This window comes from Taudactylus pleione, unplaced genomic scaffold, assembly GCF_031769625.1.
Source record: "Taudactylus pleione unplaced genomic scaffold, aTauple2 ptg000090l, whole genome shotgun sequence".
In the NCBI taxonomy this organism is placed as follows: domain Eukaryota; kingdom Metazoa; phylum Chordata; class Amphibia; order Anura; family Myobatrachidae; genus Taudactylus; species Taudactylus pleione.
The window spans coordinates 3,951,599-3,976,355 of record NW_028284492.1 but is presented as its reverse complement, the minus strand read 5'-3'; the positions used below and the strand labels follow the sequence as shown (position 1 = coordinate 3,976,355).

Genomic DNA, 24,757 nt, shown 5'->3' with positions numbered 1-24,757 from the left:
TGCTTGTTAAACAGCAGCCAATGAGAGTCAGATAGACTCTCATTGAGTGCTGCAGCCGCAGCACCCACTGCAAGAGCCGGCTCCCTTCCGGCTCCTGCAGTGGGTAATGGGAGAGAAGTCATGACATCTCTCCCATAATGCAGAGCGCGCCAGCCCGGGAGGACTGACGTGCGGATGGCGGCGGGAGCCGGAGCATAGATTCAGGTAAGTATTGTTCTTTTATTTATTGTTTAATTTCAGTGTGTATTTATCGGGGGGGGGACTATTACTAAGGAGGGGACTACTATTGGGGGCCCTGCTTCGTGTGGGGACTATTACTAAGGAGGGGACTACTACTGGGGGCACTGCTTTGGGGAGGAGTATTACTAAGGAGGGGACTACTACTGGGGGCAGTGCTTCGGGGGGGGACTATTACTAAGGAGGGGACTACTACTGGGGGCACTGATTTGGGGGGTGCTATTACTAAGGAGGGGAGTACTACTGGGGGCCCTGCTTCAGGGGGGGACTACTAAGGAGGGGACTACTACTGGGGGCACTGCTTTGGGGGGGCACTACTGGGGACTACTACTGGGGGGATACTACTGGGGGCACTGCAATGGGGGGGACCACTACTGGGGACTACTACTGGGGGCACTGCATTGGGGGGGACCACTACTGGGGACTACTACTGGGGGGGACCACTACTGGGGGGGACTACTACTGGGGACACTACATCAAGGGGGACTCCTACTCGGGCACTATATAAGGGGCTTACTACTGGGGGCACTGCACACGGGGGACCACTACAGGGGGCACTGAAAAGGGAGAACCACTACAGGGGGCACTGCATGGGGGGGATAACTACTGGGGGCCTGCATAAGGGGGACAACTACTGGGGGCACTGTATAAGGGGCACTACTGGGGGCCTGCATAAGGGGGATCACTCCTGGGGGCACTGTATAAAGGGCACTGCATATGGGGGATCACTACCGATGGGCTGCATATGGGGGATAACTACTGGGGGCACTGTATAAGGGGAACTAAGGGCGGGCTGCATAAGGGGGACTACTACAGGGGGAACTGTGTAAGGGGCACTGCATATGGGGGATCACTACTGGGGGCCTGTATAAGGGGAACTAATTGGGGGCTGCATAAGGGGGACCACTACTGGGGGTACTGTATAAGGGGCACTACTGGGGGCCTGCATAAGAGGGACCACTTCTTGGGGCATTGTATACTGGGTCACTGCAAGGCTGCAGAAAGGACATCAGGTTACTATTTGATACAGGTGAGATGAAATCCAGAGAGGTTATGGAGTAATTTGAATAGTAGTAGTTATTGGGTTAACTGGAGAGTTGTATGGAGATGGGTTAGTGTAGAAACTGCATTAGCTGCAATATGAGCCAACAGAGAGCTAGGTAAGAGGATGCAGTGTAGGTACAGGGTTAACTGCACACTCAGGTCTTTTGGCAGGAAAAGGGCTGATAGAAGGTGCAGGGTGGTTCCAGCTGGAGGCTGGGAGCAGGCAGAGCTGTGAAGGCAGCTAGGAAGCTGGGATCCAGCAAGAGCACAGGCGAGCACTGGAACAGACAGGTCTCAGGAGCACAGGAACTCTCTCACAGCTAGCGCTGTGAAACACGTTGCGCTGGCAACTATGGGAAGCTCTGAACTCCCTTAAGTACCCAGTGCAGGATCGTGATAGGTCGGAGAGAGAATGTGACATGCCAGGATTGTAGCAACTAAGTCACATGACTAGAAGCAAGATGGCGGCGCCCATACCAGAGCGGATTGGAAACAACACCAGACTTACCCCAGCCAGAATGACACAGTGCCCACAAAACACTTCGCATAGCCAACGCCTGCCGCCAGACACCAGCCCCTCCGCTGGAAGGACCATGCCACAGCGCCCTCACAGGTAATACCTGTTGTCCCCTATGCCGGAAAACCCTGGTTGTGACAAACATGAGCATGCAAGTAGAACAGCCATTAACCTAGGATCATACTTGCATACTCTTCTGGAAGGTATTAAAGACTCCTGAAATAGGGGGGAGTTCTCCTGTCCTCATGGGAGAGTAGACTAAACTCCCAGATCCCATCCACATCCCCAATGAGCAAGGATGTATAGATATAATTCATGATAATTTGCCTCAAAGCAGCTTTGCACTCTGCTGCAAATTGCATAATTTTGCAGCTGGGTCAGGGCCCAGCTGCAAATATCGTCATATGCGCCCCCACCTACTTAGTATCCCATGGGACCTCCCCTCTGTGCAATGCAGGGAAGTATGCTTAGGAAGCAATGAAATTATTTGGACAGCATCAATTATAATTACTGCACATGCATCTATGCAGAGCATACTTGCCGACAATCAGTTCCCTCCTTCCGGGAGGGAGCTGATTGTCGGCTAACAGTGGGGGGCATGCCCGGCCATGACATCACATTTGGGGGTGGAGCCGCGTGATCGTGGCCCCGCCCCTCTTCACAATGCCCTTATTTTCGGCATTGTGAAGCAGGGGGCAGGGCCACGATGACGCGATTCATAGTGAATCTCGTCACCGGGCCCCCCCCGCTGCGGGGGTTTTGATATTAACTCTGTGGGGAGTAGAGAGGGATGCCGGCTTCCGGGAGGCTTGCCTGCCTTTCCAGGGGGCCGGGAGCAGCACCCGAAAATCGGGAGGCTCCCGGCCAAATCGGGAGGGTATGCAAGCCTGATGCAGGGTCTGGAGTCAAAGTGTCGGCGTCGCCATTCAGAATGTGGACCCTAATGTTAAATGGTTTTGAATGTCAACATGTTGGATGTTGACAACTACGGTCATAATGTCGACATGCAAGATGCCGACATAGAGCATGCTTACATTGTCAAAATATCGACATTATGCATGTCTACATCATGAACGGGATGGGTACAGGTAGCTGGCGCTCGGGATCCCGGCAGTCAAAATCCCCACGCCGGTATCCTGGCAGGGATAGCTGGGCTGCTGTGAGGTAAGAGGGAGGGGGGCGCATGACCCAGTCCCCCGCTGGCACCTCCAACAAGCCAGGGTACGGGTAATTAGTACCTGCCCCCTCCCCTCTTGGCACCCCTGCACCAGATACACTCATTAGGTGGTAAATTGTATATCACCGTGCTCCGCTCTATCAAACCAGTGTATAATAGTGAGTATGACTATCTCATGGGGCCTATTTATCAAGTAGTGAAAAGTATGGAGAAGCGAACTAGTGGAGAAGTTGCCCATAGCAACCAATCAGCTCCTACCAATTATTTTATAGACTGTACTTGATAAATGCCACTTCAAAGCTGATTGGTTGCTATGGGCAACTTCTCCACCAGTTCACTTCTCCACACTTTTCACTGCTTGATAAATAGACCCAATTACACCAATAAAACCATTCCACTAGTAAAGCAATTGGGCTGTTCGTTGTCTCTGCTGGCATGTATTGGACACGCCTACAAACCTGTACACATATATTTCCAACAGGCAAGTATAATTAACTGCGTAACAAGCACTTTATATTTTCTATTGTTTAGCTTCAGACCTAACTCTAGCAAGGAACTCCCGTGGCTCTCAGAAACCAGCATGCAATGGAACAGCAATAGTGTCACCATATGCTGTAGAATATCTAATCCTAGTGCGAGTTTATAAAGTAAAGACACACATCCACTAGAAGATATGCAAACGACTGCACGATTACAACATTGTAATCGTGCAGTCGTTTGTCAGTCTGTGATGTGCCTACACTGAGCGAGCAGTCGTTCAGTGTAGGCACATCAATCATCTGTAAACATGCTCAACCTGACGATATTGTCAGGTTGTACAGCATGTTTGCCCGATGGTAGATGTCTAAACGACCAGCGGGAGCGCGCATCACTGGTCATTTAAGACATTTTTGCAAACGATTTGCAAACGATTTACGAACGATTGAACGATAATGATATCGTTCAATTGCTCAATAAAATCGCTTAGTGGATGTGTGCCTTAAGGCAGGAAAAGAATTCTACGAAAAATGATTGGCAAGAAAAATGTTACATGAAGAAATGGTTATAGTCTAGACATAAGCAATCCACAGAAAAGCCATTTTTGACAATGTCACTGACATTTAAAATGTGTACACAGGGTTTGAATATGTTGAAGGAGCTAAAGACATTACAGACGGCCTAAATAACAATTTCTGCTTATTATTTACTGTTGAAAATGGAAAGCGATCACCTGCCGTAGAGGGAAAATATACAGTATGCTCTATATCAGTGGTTATCAAACTCAGGGCCTGATTCACTACGGATCGCAATACTGCGTACGCGCGCAGTTCAACTGTGATAGTATGCTAACCCACTGCGATTGCAATGCAAACTCAACACTACATAGTGATGTCCACTTTACCAGGGACGTAGGGAGGGCGGTTCCAGTGGAGCGCATGCTCCAGGCGCCGAAATTGTCAGAAGGCGCCGCACGGACGATGCGCCTGCTGGCTGAACATAGACTCCGGTGCTGTGTCACACAGTTGTACAATGGGCCCGGGCAGCGCTGGCTCTTTTGGGATGGCAGGATCATGCGTGCCCTTTTTAGATGCGGGGCGTGACGGCAGTGGAGGATTAAGAGGGGGGGGGCACCGAGGCACATGCCCCTCCAGCGGACAGTGACAGACACAGAGCAAAGCAGCTGCAGCAGCATCCTCGGAGGCTAAGCAGCTCCGCCTCCTTGAGTTCTGCTCTGCAAACTACAGGCTTGTTGTAAGACGTGAACGTGACGTCATGACGTCACGTCGCGCTTACTATGAAGAGGAGCCGTGCCGCCGGACATGCAGCGCAGCGGGGACCTAGCGGGTACCTGTTACCCACCATAACCCCATCAGCAAGAGCTGTGCCGGCGGGGAATGCCAGAGTGAATGGCCGCAGACAGGGCAGCATCACTGATCCAGAGCGCTCTGACGGGGTTTGGTGGGGAACATCATGTAGTATAGACTGGAGGCCAGCAACTGACCTCTCCGAGGGTTTCCTGGGACGGCAGCAGCCCCCGTTATGTCATGATGAGGCTGCCAGAAGAAGGAGCTCTGAAGCAGCCTATCACTGCTGCGCACTGTCCCTTACATCTGCAGTTGAGACTTGGCCTTCTAAAAGGGACCCCTGATTCATGCCCACCTAAAGATCACACAGCGCGGATCCCACTCACACTACAACTTAGGTGAGTGTACATATGCATTTTATACTTTTTCCCCTATCCCATCTCTCACCCCCCATGTTTGTGTGTCCTGTACTCACACACTCTCTCTCTCTCATTGCACCCCCCAGATGCAATAAATCCCTGTGAGCATTAACTCCCCCCATATACAATAAAACAGGTATTACAGCAACACCCCGCTAGATATCCTGCTTTTGCCCCTAATGGAGGCAGTAAATACAGTGCAACTCGTGTGTTTATTTAAGTACCAATAGAAGAATTCAGACAGTAGTTTAAAGATCAGTTATTAAGGGGTGCAATTTTTATTATTTAGCCTGGGCACCATCAACGCTAATAACTCCTGGTTTTAAAAATGTATTACTATCTGTAATACCCTCATGAGCCAATTTAATTGTTTTTTTTTCTGTGGGGGCCAATGTATGTGTGTGTTTTTTTTTCTGTGGGTGCCAATGTATGTGTGTGTTTTGTTGTCTGTGGGGGCCAATGTATGTGTGTGTTTTGTTTTCTGTGGGGGCCAATGTACGTGCGTGTTTTGTTTTCTGTGGGGGCCAATGTACGTGCGTGTTTTGTTTTCTGTGGGGGCCAATGTACGTGCGTGTTTTGTTTTCTGTGGGGGCCAATGTATGTGCGTGTTTTGTTTTCTGTGGGGGCCAATGTATGGGTGTGTTTTGTTTTCTGTGGGGGCCAATGCATGTGCTTGTTTTGTTTTCTGTGGGGGCCAATGTATGTGTATGCTTTGTTTTCTGTGGGGGCCAATATATGTGCGTGGTTTGTTTTCTGTGGGGGCCAATGTATGTGTGTGTTTTGGTTTCTGTTGGGGCCAATGTATGTGCGTGTTTTGTTTTCTGTGGGGGCCAATGTACGTGCGTGTTTTGTTTTCTGTGGGGGCCAATGTATGTGTGTGTTTTGTTTTCTGTGGGGGCCAATGTATGTGCGTGTTTTGTTTTCTGTTGGGGCCAATATATGTGCGTGTTTTGTTTTCTGTGGGGGCCAATGTATGTGTGTGTTTTGGTTTCTGTTGGGGCCAATGTATGTGCGTGTTTTGTTTTCTGTGGGGGCCAATGTACGTGCGTGTTTTGTTTTCTGTGGGGGCCAATATATGTGCGTGTTTTGTTTTCTGTGGGGGCCAATGTATGTGTGTGTTTTGTTTTCTGTGGGGGCCAATGTATGTGTGTGTTTTGGTTTCTGTGGGGGCCAATGTATGTGTGTGGAGACACATATAATAAGTTAATGGCTGAGGAGTTTTATAGGGGATGGAGCCTGCTACAATCAGTTAGGAGGGTGTGCGTACGGGGAACAGATATATACAGTTTTGTGGTCAGTAATTGAGGGGTGTATAAGAGGGGATGGGGATATGTGTGGGAGGCAGGGGTGTCTTAAGAGAGGAGGGGGCCCATGTGCATTCCCCCTCTGGGGCCCCCTCCTCACTCCCTGGCGCCTGGTCCCACTGTAGCATCAGTAGACTATGGGCACAAGAGTGTGCCCAGAGTCTACTGCACATGCGCAGATCGCCAGGCAAATGGCACAGCAATCATTTTCCCTGCAATTTCCTCACTGCACATGTGCCAAATGGCGAAAAATGACCTCGGCACTCATTTTCCAGCGTTTTGTGCGGTACTGAGACACCCGACACAGGACCTTGGAGAGGTAAGTTTTTAATAATATGGGTGCAGGGTGTGCGGTGCGGGGCCCCCTGGACCCAGGGGCCTGTATGTACCGCACTCCCTGCACCCATTATAGATATGCCCCTGGAGGGAGGGGTGACACTGATATATCATGCAGTCAGTGAGTATGGTGGGTGTAATGAGTATTATAGACAATGGGGGCTGCTACAATCAGTGAGAGCTGGAGTTGGAGCACAGATATATGATGTGATCAGTGAGGGTGTAATAATGAGTATTATAGTGAATGGGGGCCTGATAAATTCAGTTGGGGGGGGGACCGATTAGAGGTTCTCCATTGCAGAGAACCACCATTATTGTATTGTTATTTTTATTAATGGATTTATTTTAGTAGCTTGGAATATATAATTTCAATACCTCTCCTAATGTTTATTTTTGCATCCCTTTAATTTAACCCCATATACTGGACACACCTCCTCCCTGGAACACTTGGGGGGGGGGCATCATAGCATGCACGTGCTCCAGGTGCCCTGGCAACACGCTACGCCTCTGCACTTTACCGTACGCACATCCGTAATACTTTGCAGAATAGCGAAACCATCGGTACAATCAAGTAACATCGGACCCATACGTACAGTTGCACAAGCCCAGACCTGACTCAGAAATTGCTAACAGCCACGCACGCTATGAGACCTCACACTGCGTAGGCTATTGCAGTGGATAATTTATGCACGCCCCTGCAATGCCGTTGAAACACACTGGCATGCCTGCGTTTGCCCGACCACCCCCCGTCACCACCCACAAACGGCACTTCCCCCATTATTAAATTCAGTGCTCTGCCCAGCTCTTTTATTCCCCACTTCACTACCCCCATCCCTGATTATTAAATCCAGTGCTCTGCAATCTGCCACTTCACTCCCCCCCTGGTTATTAAATCCAGTACTCTGCCCTGGCAGCCCAACTCTTTTTCAGCACTTTACTCCCCCCAACTACCCCTAATTAAATCCAGTGCTCTGCCCAGCTCTTTTTCCCGACTTCACTCCCCCCTCCCTTATTAAATCCAGTGCTTTGTGAGTCTGCCCAGCTCTTTTTCAGCACTTTACTCCCCACCCCCCCGCCCACGGTTATTAAATCCAGTGCTCTGCGAGTCTGCCCAGCTCTTTTTTTCCTCCCTGCCCTGCCCGCTGTGCACAGCTTTTTACCACTTACCTTGTTTCCTTGAGGAAGGCTCAGAGTTGTTCCCATTGGCATCTTCTCTGCTTCTTCCCCAGCAGACGCTGCTCTTCACGCGCCGGGGCTCCTCAGAACTCTCCTTCCAACGGCGCGGCATGACGTCATGACGTCACGCACCGATCCCAGAACAAACTTTATTGAACATGAGGCTGGCGGTTGTCCTGTAGGCTGCACTGGAGGAGTGGCCTGAACCGGCCCAGGTTGCCTCCTCCATTGGGGACTGGGTCGGCGGCGATGGTGGGCGGTAGCAATGGCCGGCCCCCTTTCTACTGGTCAAAGAGGTAGTGCGGGCTACAGGCTGTACTGTGTTGGACAGTAGGAGCAGGTGGGCCCCAGTGGGCCCCAGCCCCCGTTCAGCCAGGGTCTAGTCCCGGCAGTCCCCAGCTGATGGCGGCCCTGCCTGCACCCCCCATTTGCCGGGCACCCGCTGAGATTGTGTTACCAGCGGGTGCCCGGTTCCTTTCTCCTCCGCCCCGGCGCCAGCGGCAGCCGAAGGACGGAGCTCACTCCTGAGCTACGGCTTCCGGGTCCCGCAGTGCACTATGGGAGTGACGTCATGGGCGGAGGGTTTGGGGGAAAACAGGGGCGGCATTGTGAACCTTTACCTAGGGTGCCCTGAAACCTTGCACCGGCCCTGGGTGGGAGCAAATTAAACAAACCAAGTGACTTTGCTTGCACAGGTTTGATATAGGATTCCTGCTGTCGGGATGCTGGCGAACAGAATATCGACAACTGCATCCCGACAGTCAGAATCCCGATCCAGTTAGGTAAGTGTCCTAACGCTAACCCCTAACCCTCCCCCTAACCCACCTTTCCTGCAACCTAACTCTAACCCTTCCCTTCCTCAGCCTAACCCTCCTCCTAGTGCCTAAACATAACCCTCCCCCTTACCCTAATATTTACTGTTGGGATGCCGGCGGTCGAGATTCTGGCTCCAGGAAACCGACAGCAGTCGGTATTCTGGCACTGGTATTCTGAGTGCCGGTTTCCCGACAGCCAGGATGGTAGATAGTTACATCCCCTTTGCACAGTGGTAAAACCTTGTTCCACTACAGGTGGGACAGATGTAAAATGTGCAGAGAGATTTAGATTTGAGAGTCCAAACTGAATTCTAAATTACAGTATAAAAATAAAGCTGTCCAGCATTCATGGGCTCAGTGCAAAAGCAGCCAGAATTTACCCCGTATGCAAAAAATAAAAGTGTGTTTGCATCCCTTGCATTACAGCATGGTTTGTCCAGCTACAAAGTTACTAGGTCTTTTTCTGCTTTACTTTCAACTCAATCAGCCCCATTATATATTTATTACAGAATAGTTACCTGACCTTTCAAAATAAAGCTTAGCTAAGTCAATGGGGTAAATTTACTAAGATTTGAGATGTTCCTGATTTGCAATGCGATTCATCTCGCTCCAGATCGCCTGAACTCAGTGATTTAATTACTTTTTATCTCTCAAATTTACCATCAGCCAATATGAGGCTAAACGAGTTTGCCGATGGTGATATAGGTCGAGTTTCTCGGGTGATTTTAAAGCAAGCTCGAGTTATCTCTCCCGAGATTGCAGTGATTTCTCTCAGCACAACTCTCCCTAGCAAGCAGCCTGCACATATCCGTGAGATATGTGAAGGCTGCTTGTGTTGTACCTGTAAAAACTGGTTAATTGTATAAAAAGAAAATAACGTAGCCCCCCTCAAAAGCATAACCAGCCCCGGACTTGTCAGCCAATCCTGGTTCCTAAAATTTAGTGAGAAATTCTAGAAATACAGTTTTAATATTTATGATTTACGGCCGACCGTGTGGCCAACAGCTGGCTGGTCATCGTCATGCTGTCACCGTGATGCGCCTATTTTTATGTGGAGGCTGTAGTCCCATCTGCCCCATTGTTAATCTGGTCCTGCATGAAACAAGTTAACTCGGAAAAGTTCCTTCATTATCCTAGTTGCCAATCTGTATTACTATTCACTGGGACACATTGTTTTTACCAAGTTAGACTTTAGACACAACAGTACCCACAACATAGAAGGAAAGCAGTAAACAAAGGGGAAGGTTCCTTGAAGACCCATATAACCTCTTTTCTGGGATACCCAATACCAGGGACATACTAGTGAGTTACCTGCTTACAGGTTTATCCCGACATTGTGGTAATTGAGCTGTGATTAAACACAGAGGATGGGATGAGGTAAGGATTAGATTGCTGTCTCCTCCAAGGTGAACTGCTAAATCCTAAATTAGGGGTTGGTGATTGATCTGGCGATTGTTAAATATACTATTACCTGTAAAGTATAATAAAATTCAATTTATAGTGTCATTGATAAGCATCACACCGGAAAAGCAGGATATGGGTACCGATAAAGGGTGTTAGATGGGGAGAAACCAATGGTTCCGGATACCAAAGGAGTCCCTCGTGCAGTTCACAGTTCACCAGTCTCAGCGTTCCATGTGCGGTCACCTGCTCAACGCATTTGGGATAGCTTGATCCTTTCTCAGGAGCATGGTGAATAAGCATCTCCAGGGTTTTATCAATGACACTATAAGTTGAATTTAAATTTTACAAATGTGAGTGTTCTGTTGTCTGAATAAAACTTTCTGTAAATATATACAGTATTGCACTATTTGTGGTTATCGCCTTCTCTTTGAGCTGATCTACATTTGAAGTTGGAGTCTCCTATGATGTAACAGATTGGGAATACTACACGTTGTTTATTCATTTGAAACATATATCGATACAAAGGAATTGGAATGGGAATTTAATACATATTGAAATTGGAGAAATAAGCATAAGAAGATTTACATGCGGAGGACTTCATTGTGGTTCTTTTTTTGGAAGTGTAAAGAGACATTGTTTGGCAGCGCCAAAGGGTGAAACTTGACTTTTATTCAGTTGTATGTATTTAGAGGGTGAGTGAGGAACCTCTTAAAGTCTCGGATAGCGCACATTTGGAACATTATATTATCGTAAAAGTATAATAAAGATACATTTGACTCTTTCCTGTTGTCTAGACTGTGCGACCCTAAACCGTAAAACACCCCAGGGTTACCTTGTGAGATGTTTCACATTGCAGTTATAGTAATCACCACTTTCATATACTTATCATATATTGAATCATGTGTTTGTTTGTTTCATTTTAATAGATGCGGTGCATTTTAATCCCCAGAACCCCACTGGAGGATTACACTGCAAATCTCCATACACCATTTAAGAAAGAGAATACGAGCTGTAACAATGATTTCAGCAGTAATGAAAAACAAATGCAAATGTTTATATACCATGCAGACGTATGTATAAGTATTGTGTGTGTATGTATATATATATATATATATATATATATAAAATATATAATAAAAATAAGCAAAGTTTCATTCTCCACATACCTGCAAGCCCTCGATGGCTAGCCTGAGGATGGACGGGGTGAGTTTGGAGGCTTGCTTAAAGGAAAAATTGCTCCAGTCTATAATTAAAATAAATCCATGGATTTGAAGCTCCTGATCTTCAATTAGAATCTCTAGAGAAAGGAGGATGGCACGTAAGATGTCCACAAAGGAGTTCCTTAAAGAAGCAAAGTAAAACAATTAAGTAAAGAAGTAGGAGGGCACTTACAGTATGTCACTGGTATACAGGAAATGTCATTGGAATGAATAGTGTCATACGATGACAGTGCACATCTGTTTATTATACAGTGTATTGTTTTGATAAAATGTAACCTTTATGTATATTTCTGTAGCTCTGTAGATTGTATTGTAGGGAAATCTGTGCACTAATAAAAAGAACATATGTTTTATTTAGTATGTAGACTCTGAGGCTGATTCGGAGTCAGACACATCTGTGGCTGCTTTTCCTTACAGCCACAGCAATCTGCTAATGTGGGCAATCGCCTGTGTACGCCCAGTACCCATGTGTCCTGCCCATTGTTTTTCCATCCACAGCTGTCATCATTAGAATCAGGACTTGTACCCACTCAATGCTGGATGCAAAAGATCCATCTGAAGCAGACGCCCCACTTCTGTCCGCATGCTACCAGAGAGCAGGGAAGCCGGCCTATGCACCCCTGACACACCCACAGACAGATCAGTTCTGTGCGATCACCGTCCAGTTACAGCATAGAGATGCCTATTTCATGGGAAGAGTAGTATGTCAACAGAGGGATTAATATGTCTGCACTTGCAAACTCCATCCATGGTGCAGAGCACGCGCAGTTGCCAATTGCTTTCTACGGAGCTTTGCGCAGTTTGCATATATCTGCGCGATCTCCACTTGCATCTGTCTCAAAATCGGGGACTTTATATATATATATATATATATATATATATATATATATTATATATATATAATAATTTATATATACAGCTTCCAAGGTGTAGGCACACCTGTTCCAAATGAATTACTTGCCGTGGTGCGCAGTTAAAGGTAAATAGAACAAGTATTGGTGTCACTCTCCGGTCTTGGTAATAATCCACAATGGCAAATGTGTCACAAGTCAACGTTTCGCGTTTATTATAAAACTCGTCATCAGGACATATACAATCATATACATCTCACCTTATATACACATAATCTCCCCCCCTTTTGGGGCCCGCGTGACCGGCACCGTTCAGCCCAGCTTCCGGCTTCCGCTCAGCCATCGCCAATCTCCGATGAAGTCAAGGTAGTCGTCGCGTTGCCTAGGGAACCGGACACGCTCCACCCGTGTAGAAAAAAATCACATTACGTGTAAAATGTCTTTATATTAAACAGTGAATGATAGACAAATAAGTGCAAGCTAAAAACTCCAGCTGAGTCCTAATTGAATATGTAAGAACATAGATATGTTACACAAAAATAGATAACCTCTCAGGGTGATACCTACTATCCATACACAGGGGCAAACGCAGGATTTTTTTTGGGGGGGGGTTTCCAAAAAAATAATATATATATATATATATATATATACATATATATATATATATATATACACATACACACACAGTCACACACACACATCAAATATATATATATATATATATATATATAAAGTTTATAAACACACACACACACACATTAGATGTATATATATATATATATATATATATATATACATACACACAGTCACACACACACATCAAATATATATATACACACACACACACGTGTATATATATATATATATATACATTAGATGTGTATATATATATATATATATATATATATATATACATACACTGTGTGTATGACTGTGTGTGAGAGATGAGTACTGTGTGATTGATGCAGAAAGAGTGCTGTGCAGCCGGGTGTACTGACCTTCCTTATGTCTATTCAATCAGTGGCTGCATGAGGACATTGCTCCGAGTACAGTCTGGGAGCGGGGGAAGACTGTGCGCGGGCCTCGCTGCTGCTGCTCCAGGGCAGTGGGCGGGGCCTGGCCATCCCGGGAGTCGGCGGCGTGGGCCGGCCACTGTCTGTGTGGCTGGACGGAGCTGCATGCTGGCTGAGGAGACACAGCGGGGTGGGGAGTCGGGGACTGGTTAGAGAGATGGCATCGGCGATTGGCTGCTGCGGTGCTCTGCATGTAGCACAGCCATACATTACAGGACCATGCTCAAATTTTGTGATCACTGGGTTCGTCAGGGGGGGGTTCCGGGTACTCAGAAACCCCCCCCTGCGTGCGCTACTGATACATTATCAATATAAATCTATTATTGTAAAAAACATTCGAACAACAACCCCCTCAATGTTACAACCTAATTAATAGATAAACCTAACTGTCCAAGGATGTCACATTTGTATATTTCTAAAGTACAAGTCTAAGTTTTCTTTATAAATATTATTAATCCCCAACACGATGAAGCTACATTCATAGGGAGTAAATAAAATAATCCTATATCTACCTCAGGTAAATGCTGAAAAGACCAGGTGTTCATTGAGACCCTTAGGTTTGATGGTATATAATAAATGTATCCATTTAGTTTCCAATCTTAATAGAGGTTTGTGTCGATCACCGCCCCTAGGATTTTCGGGTATGTGGTCTATGACTATATGTCTCAAGTTAGCCATATTGTGTTTTTTTCACAAAAGTGTCTGGCCACCGGCTGCTCAGATATTTTACCATTAAGTGCCATTCTAATGCCAGTCCTATGTAGTGCCATCCGTTCTTTAAAAGTACGGATGGTCTTACCCACATAACAAAGCCCGCACGGGCATTTGATCAAGTATACAACGAATGAACTTGAACAGGTAAGGGGATATTTTATAGAAAATTTACGTCCTGTATGAGGATGTGTGAAAAATGTGCCAGTAATCATATGGCCACATGTCACACAGCCCATGCATTTATAACAACCTCCACTTTTCTTTTGTGTATTTGAAGATCTAACCTTCAATTCAGTGATGTCAGATTTGACTATTAAGTCCTTAAGATTTTTATTCCTTTTTAGGCACGGGCGTATCATTGTATGTTTAAGACCTTTAAGGTACTTATCATGTTGCACAATGAGCCAAAGGGAACGAGTGGTAGTATTTATAATGTTATTAGCTACATTATATCTACATGGCCAATTAATTTTACGCAGATTATTGTCATTATTGTCGATACTTTTCTTCAATAGATCGCCTCTTGTGAGTTTATCAACCCTATTTTTGGAATGTTGCAGGGTTTTAGATGAATATCCCGTCTTTGAACTAGTCACACATTTTATTTAAATCATGCTCCACTTGATCTATATCGCTTGTTATTCTCTTCACCCTCACTAATTGTGAGAAAGGCAAGCTAGTTTTGGTCGCAATAGGGTGAAAACTAGATGCTGTCAACAGCGTATTACGATCTGTAGGCTTAGAAAAAATGTATGTATTTAATTTGTTGCCATCTTTTTTGATGGTCACATCTAAAAAATGTATCTGTTCAAGACTAAGATTAAAAGTAAATTTAATAGGACATTCCTTGCTGTTAATATCCTCCATAAGGGTGTGGAATTCATTATAATTCCCTTGCCAAAACAGGATCACATCATCGATATATCGACTATAAAATATGATCTTATCCCTCACTTCCCTGTTGAAAAAAAATAATTTTTCTATGGAAAACATGTAACTGTTCGCATACGCCGGTGCGACATGAGAGCCCATGGCGCATCCCGAAAAATTTCCCATTAAAGTAAAAATAAGTTTTGTATAGTACCTCTTCTAACAAAGACATCAAAAAAGATAAATTGGGGCCCTTATATAAGCTATTATTATTGAGGAGTTCACATGTAGCCTTCATACCCTCGCAATGTGGTATGTTCGTATATAAACTAGTTATATCCAACGTACACATCCACACATTCGGGGGTAAGTCCCCCAATTCCTCCAATTTATTTAATAACATTGTTGTGTCTTTTAGATAGGTAAGTTCAGCCTGTACACAAGGTTGGATATAATAATCTATATATTCAGAAACAGGACTAAATAAAGAGCACCTGGCCGATATTATCGGACGCCCCGGAGGTCTAGTCAGGCTTTTGTGAATTTTAGGTACACTATATAATGTATCAGTATCAATAATTTGATTGGAGACTGCTGTGTTAAGGATAGTGTCCAGATCTTCCTTGAATTTCACAGTAGGGTTAGAGTCCAATTTGGTATATACATTTTCATCCGAGAGCTGTCTTTCAATCTCTTCTATGTAGTCTCCAAGCTCTTGGATCACAATTCCACCCCCCTTATCGGCGGGGCGGAATACTACATCATTGTATGAGCTAAGGTCTTTGATCGCTTTGCGTTCATCTCGTGTCAAATTGTACCTAATGCTGGTACTTTTTTTATATTTTCAAGTACTTGTATGTCTAGTGCTTTCATAAAGCTCTGTATGGATACATTGTTTGAAACTGGATCAAATTGTGACTCCTTTTTAAATTTCTGTCCGATGTATCAGCCACCATCTTTGAGTTTTTAGCAAAAAACTCTGAGTTTTAGTTGTCGGCACAGTGCAAATGGCAAATGTGTCACAAGTCAACGTTTCGAGTTTATTATAAAACTCGTCATCAGGACATATACAATCATATACATCTCACCTTATATACACCTAATCTCCCCCCCTTTTTTGGAATCAGAAACTTGAAAAAGTTAACAAAGATTATAGTGAACATCGAGTATACAGATTGCTTGATGGTATCAAGCCACAAACAGGCAGACAACGATTTACTGGCCCCCGCAGACGTCATTGGAAACCAGATCAATCGCCAACCAGTGATATTTGTTCCTCATCAGGAGAGGACAGCCATTCTACACAGGGTGCACATACTTCCGGCAGACCCCCTTTAGGGGTGAATACCCGTGCAAGACACGGGCGAAATGGATGAACACCCGTAGAGGTGGCCAATGCCGCCGTGGTACCACCAAGAGGCAAAGGCAGGGGGCGCAAGAATTAAGCACCGTGTTTAATTTGTCGTCTAAAGTTTTTTCTGATACAGAGATTAAAGTGCTTAATAAAGGATTCTGTTTCATTCCCACTGTACCTTTTGATGACTTTGAATGGAAGATTGAACAAAATGCACTGTGCCGACAACTAAAACTCAGAGAGTTTTTTGGTAAAGACTCAAAGATGGTGGCTGGTACATCGGACAGAAAGTTCAAAAAGAAGTCACAATTTGATCCAGTTTCAAACAATGTATCCATACAGAGCTTTATGAAAGCACTAGACATACAAGTACTTGAAAATATAAAAAAAGTACCAAGGATTAGTTACAATTTGACACGAGATGAACACAAAGCGATCAAAGACCTTAGCTCATACAACAATGTAGTATTCCGCCCCACCGATAAGGGGGTGGAATTGTGATCCAAGACCTTGGAGACTACATAGAAGAGATTGAAAGACAGCTCTCAGATGAAAATGTATATACCAAATTGGACTCTAACCCTACTGTGAAATTCAAGGAAGATCTGGACACTATCCTTAACACAGCAGTCTCCAATCAAATTATTGATACTGATACATGTGAATTTTTGAAAACAGAATATCCTAAGGCTCCACTATTATATAGTGTACCTAAAATTCACAAATGCCTGACTAGACCTCCGGGGCGTCCGATAATATCGGCCAGGGGCGCTTTATTTAGTCCTATTTCTGAATATATAGATTATTATATCCAACCTTGTGTAGCTTCATCTGAACTTACCTATCTAAAAGACACAACAATGTTATTAAATAAATTGGAGGAATTGGGGAACTTACCCCCGAATGTGTGGATGTGTACGTTGGATATAACTAGTTTATATACGAACATACCACATTGCGAGGGTATGAAGGCTACATTTGAACTCCTCAATAATAATAGCTTATATAAGGGCCCCAATTTATCTTTTTTGATGTCTTTGCTAGACGAGGTACTATACAAAAATTATTTTTACTTTAATGGGAAATTTTTCTTACAACGTACTGGGCTCTCATGTCGCACCGGCGAATGAGAACAGTTATATGTTTTACATAGAAAAATTTTTTTTTTCAACAGGGAAGTGAGGGATAAGATCATATTTTATAGTCGATATATCGATGATGTGATCCTGTTTTGGCAAGGGAATTATAATGAATTCCACACCCTTATGGAGGATATTAACAGCAAGGAATGTCCTATTAAATTTACTTTTAATCTTAGTCTTGAACAGATACATTTCTTAGATGTGACCATCAAAAAAGATGGCAACAAATTAAATACATACATTTTTTCTAAGCCTACAGATCGTAATACGCTGTTGACAGCATCTAGTTTTCACCCTATTGCGACCAAAACTAGCTTGCCTTTCTCACAATTAGTGAGGGTGAAAAGAATAACAAGCGATATAGATCAAGTGGAGCATGATTTAAATAAAATGTGTGACTAGTTCAAAGACGGGATATTCATCAAAAACCCTGCAACATTCCAAAAATAGGGTTGATAAACTCACAAGAGGCGATCTATTGAAGAAAAGTATCGACAATAATGACAATAATCTGAGTAAAATTAATTGGCCACGTAGATATAATGTAGCTAATAACATTATAAATACTACCACTCGTTCCCTTTGGCCCATTGTGCAACATGATAAGGACCTTAAAGGTCTTAAACATACAATGATACGCCCGTGCCTAAAAAGGAATAAAAATCTTAAGGACTTAAAAGTCAAATCTGACATCACTGAATTGAAGGTTAGATCTTCAAATACACAAAAGAAAAGTGGAGGTTGTTATAAATGCATGGGCTGTGTGACATGTGGCCATATGATTACTGGCACATTTTTCACACATCCTCATACAGGACGTAAATTTTCTATAAAATATCCCCTTACCTGTTCAAGTTCATTCGTTGTATACTTGATCAAATGCCCGTGCGGGCTTTGTTATGTGGGTAAGACCATCCGTACTTTTAAAGAACGGATGGCACTACATAGGTCTGGCATTAGAATGGCACTTAATGGTAAAATATCTGAGCAGCCGGTGGCCAGACACTTTTGTGAAAAAAACACAATATGGCTAACTTGAGACATATGGTCATAGACCACATACCCGAAAATCCTAGGGCGGTGATCGACACAAAGCTCTATTAAGATTGGAAACTAAATGGATACATTTATTAGATACCATCAAACCTAAGGGTCTCAATGAACACCTGGTCTTTTCAGCATTTACCTGAGGTAGATATAGGATTATTTTATTTACTCCCTATGAATGTAGCTTCATCGTGTTGGGGATTAATAATATTTATAAAGAAAACAGAGGGTGTTTACCCTAAGACTTGTACTTTAGCAATATACAAATGTGACATCCTTGGACAGTTAGGTTTATCTATTAATTAGGTTGTAACATTGAGGGGTTGTTGTTCAAATGTTTTTTACAATAATGGATTTATATTGATAATGTATGGATAGTAGGTATCACCCTGAGAGGTTATCTATTTTTGTGTAACATATCTATGTGCTTACATATTCAATTAGGACTCAGCTGGAGTTTTTAGCTTGCACTTATTTGTCTATCATTTACTGTTTAATATAAAGACATTTTACACGTAATGTGATTTTTTCTACACGGATGGAGCATGTCCGGTTCCCTAGGCAACGCAACGACTACCGTGACATCATCGTTGATTGGCGATGGCTGAGCGGAAGCCGGAAGCTGGGCTGAACGGTGCCGGTCACTCGCGCCCCAAAAGGGGGGAGATTAGGTGTATATAAGGTAGATGTATATGATTGTATATGTCCTGATGATGAGTTTTATAATAAACGCGAAACGTTTACTTGTGACACATTTGCCATTGTGGATTATTACCAAGACCGGAGAGTGACACCAATACTTGTTCTATATATATATATATATATATATATATATATATATATATTAGGGGTGTGCACCGGCCACTTTTCGTGTTTTGTGTTTTGGTTTTGGATCTGGATCTTTCTTCGTGTTTTGGATCTGGATTGGTTTTGCCAAAACCACCCTTCCGTGTTTTGGGTTCTGGGTTTTGTGTTTTGGATCTGTATTTTTTTGAAAAAAAGCATAAAAACAGCTAAAATCACAGAATTTGTAGGTTTTTCTGCTCCTATGCTATTATTAACCTCAATAACCTTAATTTCCACTCATTTCCAGTCTATTCTGAACACCTCACACCTCACAATAGTGTTTTTATGTCCAAAAGGTTGCACCGAGGTAGCTGGATGACTATGCTAAGCGACACGAGTGGGCGGCACAAACACGTGACCCATCTAGGAGTGACACTGCAGTGGCAGGCAGGATGGCAGTTAGAAAAACTAGGCCCCAAACTGTACATAATGCAAAGAAAAAAAGAGGTGCAAGATGGAATTGTCCTTGGGCCCTCCCACCCACCCTTATGTTGTATAAACAGGACATGCACACTTTAACAAATCAATCATTTCAGCGCCAGGGTCTGCCACACAACTGTGGCTGAAATGATTGGTTCGTTTGGGCCCCCACAAAACAAGCTGGCAATTAATGTGTCCCTGCACAAACTGGCTCTACGGAGGCAAGATGTCATCCTCATCCTCCTCATCCACCGATTCCTCACCCTCTTCAGTGTGTACATCCTCATCCTCACAAAGTATTAACTCGTCCCCACTTGAATCCACCACCACAGGTCCCTCTGTACCTTCTGGAGGCTGGTCTCCCTGGAAGAGCTGATAATTCATTTTGATGAACATCATCTTCTCCACATTCTGTGGAAGCAACCTCCTACGCCTTTCGCTGACAAGGTTCCCGGCTGCACTAAACACTCTTTCGGAGTACACACTGGAGGGGGGGCAACTCAGGTAAAATAGAGCCAGTTTGTACAGGGGCCTCCAAATTGCCTCTTTTTCCTGCCAGTACAGGTATGGACTGTCTGACATGCCTACTTGGATGCTGTCACCGATGTAATCCTCCACCATTCTGTCAATGGTGACAGTATCATATGCAGTGACAGTAGACATGTCAGAAATTGTTGCCAGGTCCTTCAGTCCGGACCAGATGTCCAAACTTGGTCCTGCCTGCCCTGCATCACCGCCAGCGGGTTGCTTAGGATACCTAAGTTTTTTCCTGGCAGCCCCAGTTGCGGGAGAAAATGAAGAAGGAGCCGTTGACGTGTCACGTTCCGCTTCAGCTGACAGTGTGTTCACCAGCAGGTCTTTGCACCTCTGCAGGCTTGTGTCGGCCGGAAAGAGAGACACCACATAGGCTTTAAACCTAGGATCGAGCACGGTGGCCAAAATGTAGTGGTCTGATTTCAACAGATTGACCACCCTGGAATCCTGGCAAAGCGAATGAAGGGCTTCATCCACAAGTCCCACATGCCGAGCGGAATCGCTCCGTCTTAGCTCCTCCTTCACTTTCTCCAGCTGCTTCTGCAAAAGCCTGATGAGGGGAATGACCTGACTCAAGCTGGCAGTGTCTGAACTGACTTCACGTGTGGCAAGTTCGAAGGGCTGAAGAACCTTGCACAACACGGAAATCATTCTCCACTGCGCTTGAGTCAGGTGCATACCCCCTCCTTTGCCTATGTCATAGGTGGATGTATAGGCTTGTATGGCCTTTTGCTGCTCCTCCATCCTCTGAAGCATATAGAGGGTTGAGTTCCACCGCGTCACAACCTCTTGCTTCAGGTGATGGCGGGGCAGGTTCAAGAGTGTTTGCTGGCGCTCCAGTCTTCGGCACGCAGTCGCTGAATGGCGAAAGTGGCCAGAAATTTTTCGGGCCACCCAAAGCGTCTCCTGCACGCCCCTGTCGCTTTTCAGAAAATTCTGCACCACCAAGTTTATTGTGTGAGCAAAACATGGGATGTGCTGGAATTTGCCCAGATGTAATGCCCGCACAATATTGGTGGCGTTGTCAGATATCACAAATCCCCAGGAGAGTCTAAGTGGGGTAAGCCACTGGGCGATGATTTCCCTCAGTTTCTCTAAGAGGTTGTCGGCGGTGTGCCTCTTACTGAAACCGGTGATACACAGCGTAGCCTGCCTTGTAACGAGCTGGCGTTTCTGAGATGCTGCTACTGGTGACGCTGCTGCTGTTGCTGCGTAAGGTGATACATCTACCCAGTGGGCTGTCACAGTCATATAGTCCTTAGTCTGCCCTGTTCCACTTGTCCACATGTCCGTGGTTAAGTGGACATTGTGTACAACGGCATTTTTCAGGACACTGAGGACACTTTTTCTGACGTTTCTGTACAGTCTCGGTATCGCCTGCCTAGTGAAGTGGAATCTAGACGGGATTTGGAACCGGGGACACACTACCTCCATCAATTGTCTAAATCCCACTGCACTAATGGCGGATACCGGACGCACGTCTAACACCAACATAGCAGTCAAGGCCTCAGTTATACGTTTTGCTTCAGGATGACTGCTGTCGTACTTCATCCTCCTCGCTAAGGACTGTTGGAGGGTCAATTGTTTAGTAAAAGTAGTGGTGTTCCTACTTCCTCTCTGGGATGATGAACGACTCCCAGCAGCAGCAGCAACAGCAGCAGCGGCAGCAGTAGGCGTAGCAATGCAGGATCCTCCGGAGGAATCCCGGATAGGAGAGTCAGTCATGCCAGTGATATGGCCTGCAGGACTACTTCCGATCCTGACTAAGGAGGAAATTGACGAGGAGGGAGTTGACGGTGTGGTTTGCAGGCGCTTGGATACAACAGGACAACGGGATTTAGGTGTCCCTGGACTGCTTACGGTCTGAGCCAAAGTTTCTGAACTTGACAGTAACTTTTTATGAACGCGCTGCAGGTGCCGTATAAGGGAGGATGTTCCTAGGTGGTTGACGTCCCTACCCCTACTTATTTCACCTTTACATATGGTACATATGGCAAGACAGTTGTTGTCCGGATTTGGATAGAAATATTGCCAGACCAAAGAGGTGGAATGTTTGGTCTTCTGCCCAGGCATGACCGTGATGGGCTTTTTCATCCCACGGACAACAACTGTCTCCCCCGGAGCCTGATTTAAACAAACCACATCACCATCAGAATCCTCCTCGCCAACTTCCTCCTCAGCGCCAGCTACACCAGTATCCTCATCCTGTTGTACTTCAACAGTGACATCTTCAATTTGCATATCAGCAAGTGGACTGTGGGTGCTCCTTTCAGCACTTGCAGGGGGCGTGCAAATGGTGGAAAGAGCCACCTCTTCCCGTCCAGTGCTGGGAAGGTCAGGCATCGCAACCACCACCACACTTGGACTCTCTTTGGGGATTTGTGATATCTTCTTAGAAAGCACAGTTCTTCGCTGTGCTTTTGCCAGCTTAACTCTTTTGATTTTTTTAGTGGGAGGAGTGCTTCCATCGTCATGTGAAGCTGAACCACTAGTCATGAACATACTAGGGATCGACCTTAGCCGTTCCTTGCCACTCCGTGTCGTAAATGGCATATTGGCAAGTTTACGTTTCTCTTCAGCTGATTTAAATGTCTTTTTCAAGGTCATTTTCCTGAACTTTGCCATTTGGGATTGTATGTGCCCTCTACTATGACATTGGGCATCGGCCTTGGCAGACGACGTTGATGGCATGTTATCGTCTATGTCATGACTAGTGGCAGCAGCTTCAGCACTAGGAGGAAGTGGTTCTTGATCTTTCTCTATTTTATTTTTATCGGAGAAAGTTTGGTCCTCCATTTATGTTATATCGATTTGATATATACGTGCGGCTAAACACAGAAAATAAATTTTTTTTTGGTTCGGACTGGAGTGTACTTTGTGGGTTACAGCACCCTTTAACGGTCAAGCCAGCCGGCCCTTTACTTATGACACAGGCGCACTCTTGGCACTACTTTGTTGATGCACGTGCGGCTACTGCGCACACAATTCACAAACACAGAAAATAATTTTTTTTTGGTTTGGACTGGAGTGTACTTTGGGGGTTACAGCACCCTTTAACGGTCAAGCCAGCCGGCCCTTTACTTATGACACAGGCGCACGCTTGGCACTACTTTGTTGATGCACGTGCGGCTACTGCGCACACAATTCACAAACACAGAAAATAATTTTTTTTTGGTTTGGACTGGAGTGTACTTTCGGGGGTTACAGCACCCTTAACGGTCAAGCCAGCCGGCCCTTTACTTATGACACAGGCGCACGCTTGGCACTACTTTGTTGATGCACGTGTGGCTACTGCGCACACAATTCACAAACACAGAAAATAATTTTTTTTTTGGTTTGGACTGGAGTGTACTTTCGGGGGTTACAGCACCCTTAACGGTCAAGCCAGCCGGCCCTTTACTTATGACACAGGCGCACGCTTGGCACTACTTTGTTGATGCACGTGCGGCTACTGCGCACACAATTCACAAACACAGAAAATAATTTTTTTTTTGGTTTGGACTGGAGTGTACTTTCGGGGGTTACAGCACCCTTAACGGTCAAGCCAGCCGGCCCTTTACTTATGACACAGGCGCACTCTTGGCACTACTTTGTTGATGCACGTGCGGCTACTGCGCACACAATTCACAAACACAGAAAATAATTTTTTTTTGGTTAGGACTGGAGTGTACTTTCGGGGGTTACAGCACCCTTTAACGGTCAAGCCAGCCGGCCCTTTACTTATGACACAGGCGCACGCTTGGCACTACTTTGTTGATGCACGTGCGGCTACTGCGCACACAATTCACAAACACAGAAAATAATTTTTTTTTTGGTTTGGACTGGAGTGTACTTTCGGGGGTTACAGCACCCTTAACGGTCAAGCCAGCCGGCCCTTTACTTATGACACAGGCGCACGCTTGGCACTACTTTGTTGATGCACGTGCGGCTACTGCGCACACAATTCACAAACACAGAAAATAATTTTTTTTTTGGTTTGGACTGGAGTGTACTTGGGGGTTACAGCACCCTTTAACGGTCAAGCCAGCCGGCCCTTTACTTATGACACAGGCGCACGCTTGGCACTACTTTGTTGATGCACGTGCGACTACTGCGCACACAATTCACAAACACAGAAAATAATATTTTTTTTGGTTTGGACTGGAGTGTACTTTCGGGGGTTACAGCACCCTTAACGGTCAAGCCAGCCGGCCCTTTACTTATGACACAGGCGCACGCTTGGCACTACTTTGTTGATGCACGTGCGGCTACTGCGCACACAATTCACAAACACAGAAAATAATTTTTTTTTTGGTTTGGACTGGAGTGTACTTTCGGGGGTTACAGCACCCTTAACGGTCAAGCCAGCCGGCCCTTTACTTATGACACAGGCGCACGCTTGGCACTACTTTGTTGATGCACGTGCGGCTACTGCGCACACAATTCACAAACACAGAAAATAATTTTTTTTTTGGTTTGGACTGGAGTGTACTT

General features: G+C 45.2%; 1 protein-coding gene across 2 annotated transcripts in view; it reads right to left on the bottom strand.

The window, feature by feature from the left end:
• CLVS1 (clavesin 1) overlaps positions 1–24,757 on the bottom strand; it is a 153,760-nt gene that overhangs the window by 73,292 nt on the left and 55,711 nt on the right. For both annotated transcript variants that reach the window (XM_088469354.1, XM_088469355.1), the window contains exon 3: positions 11,380–11,554. In XM_088469354.1, coding sequence (XP_088325480.1) covers positions 11,380–11,554 — 175 coding nt within the window. The remainder of the gene's footprint in view (positions 1–11,379; positions 11,555–24,757) is intronic.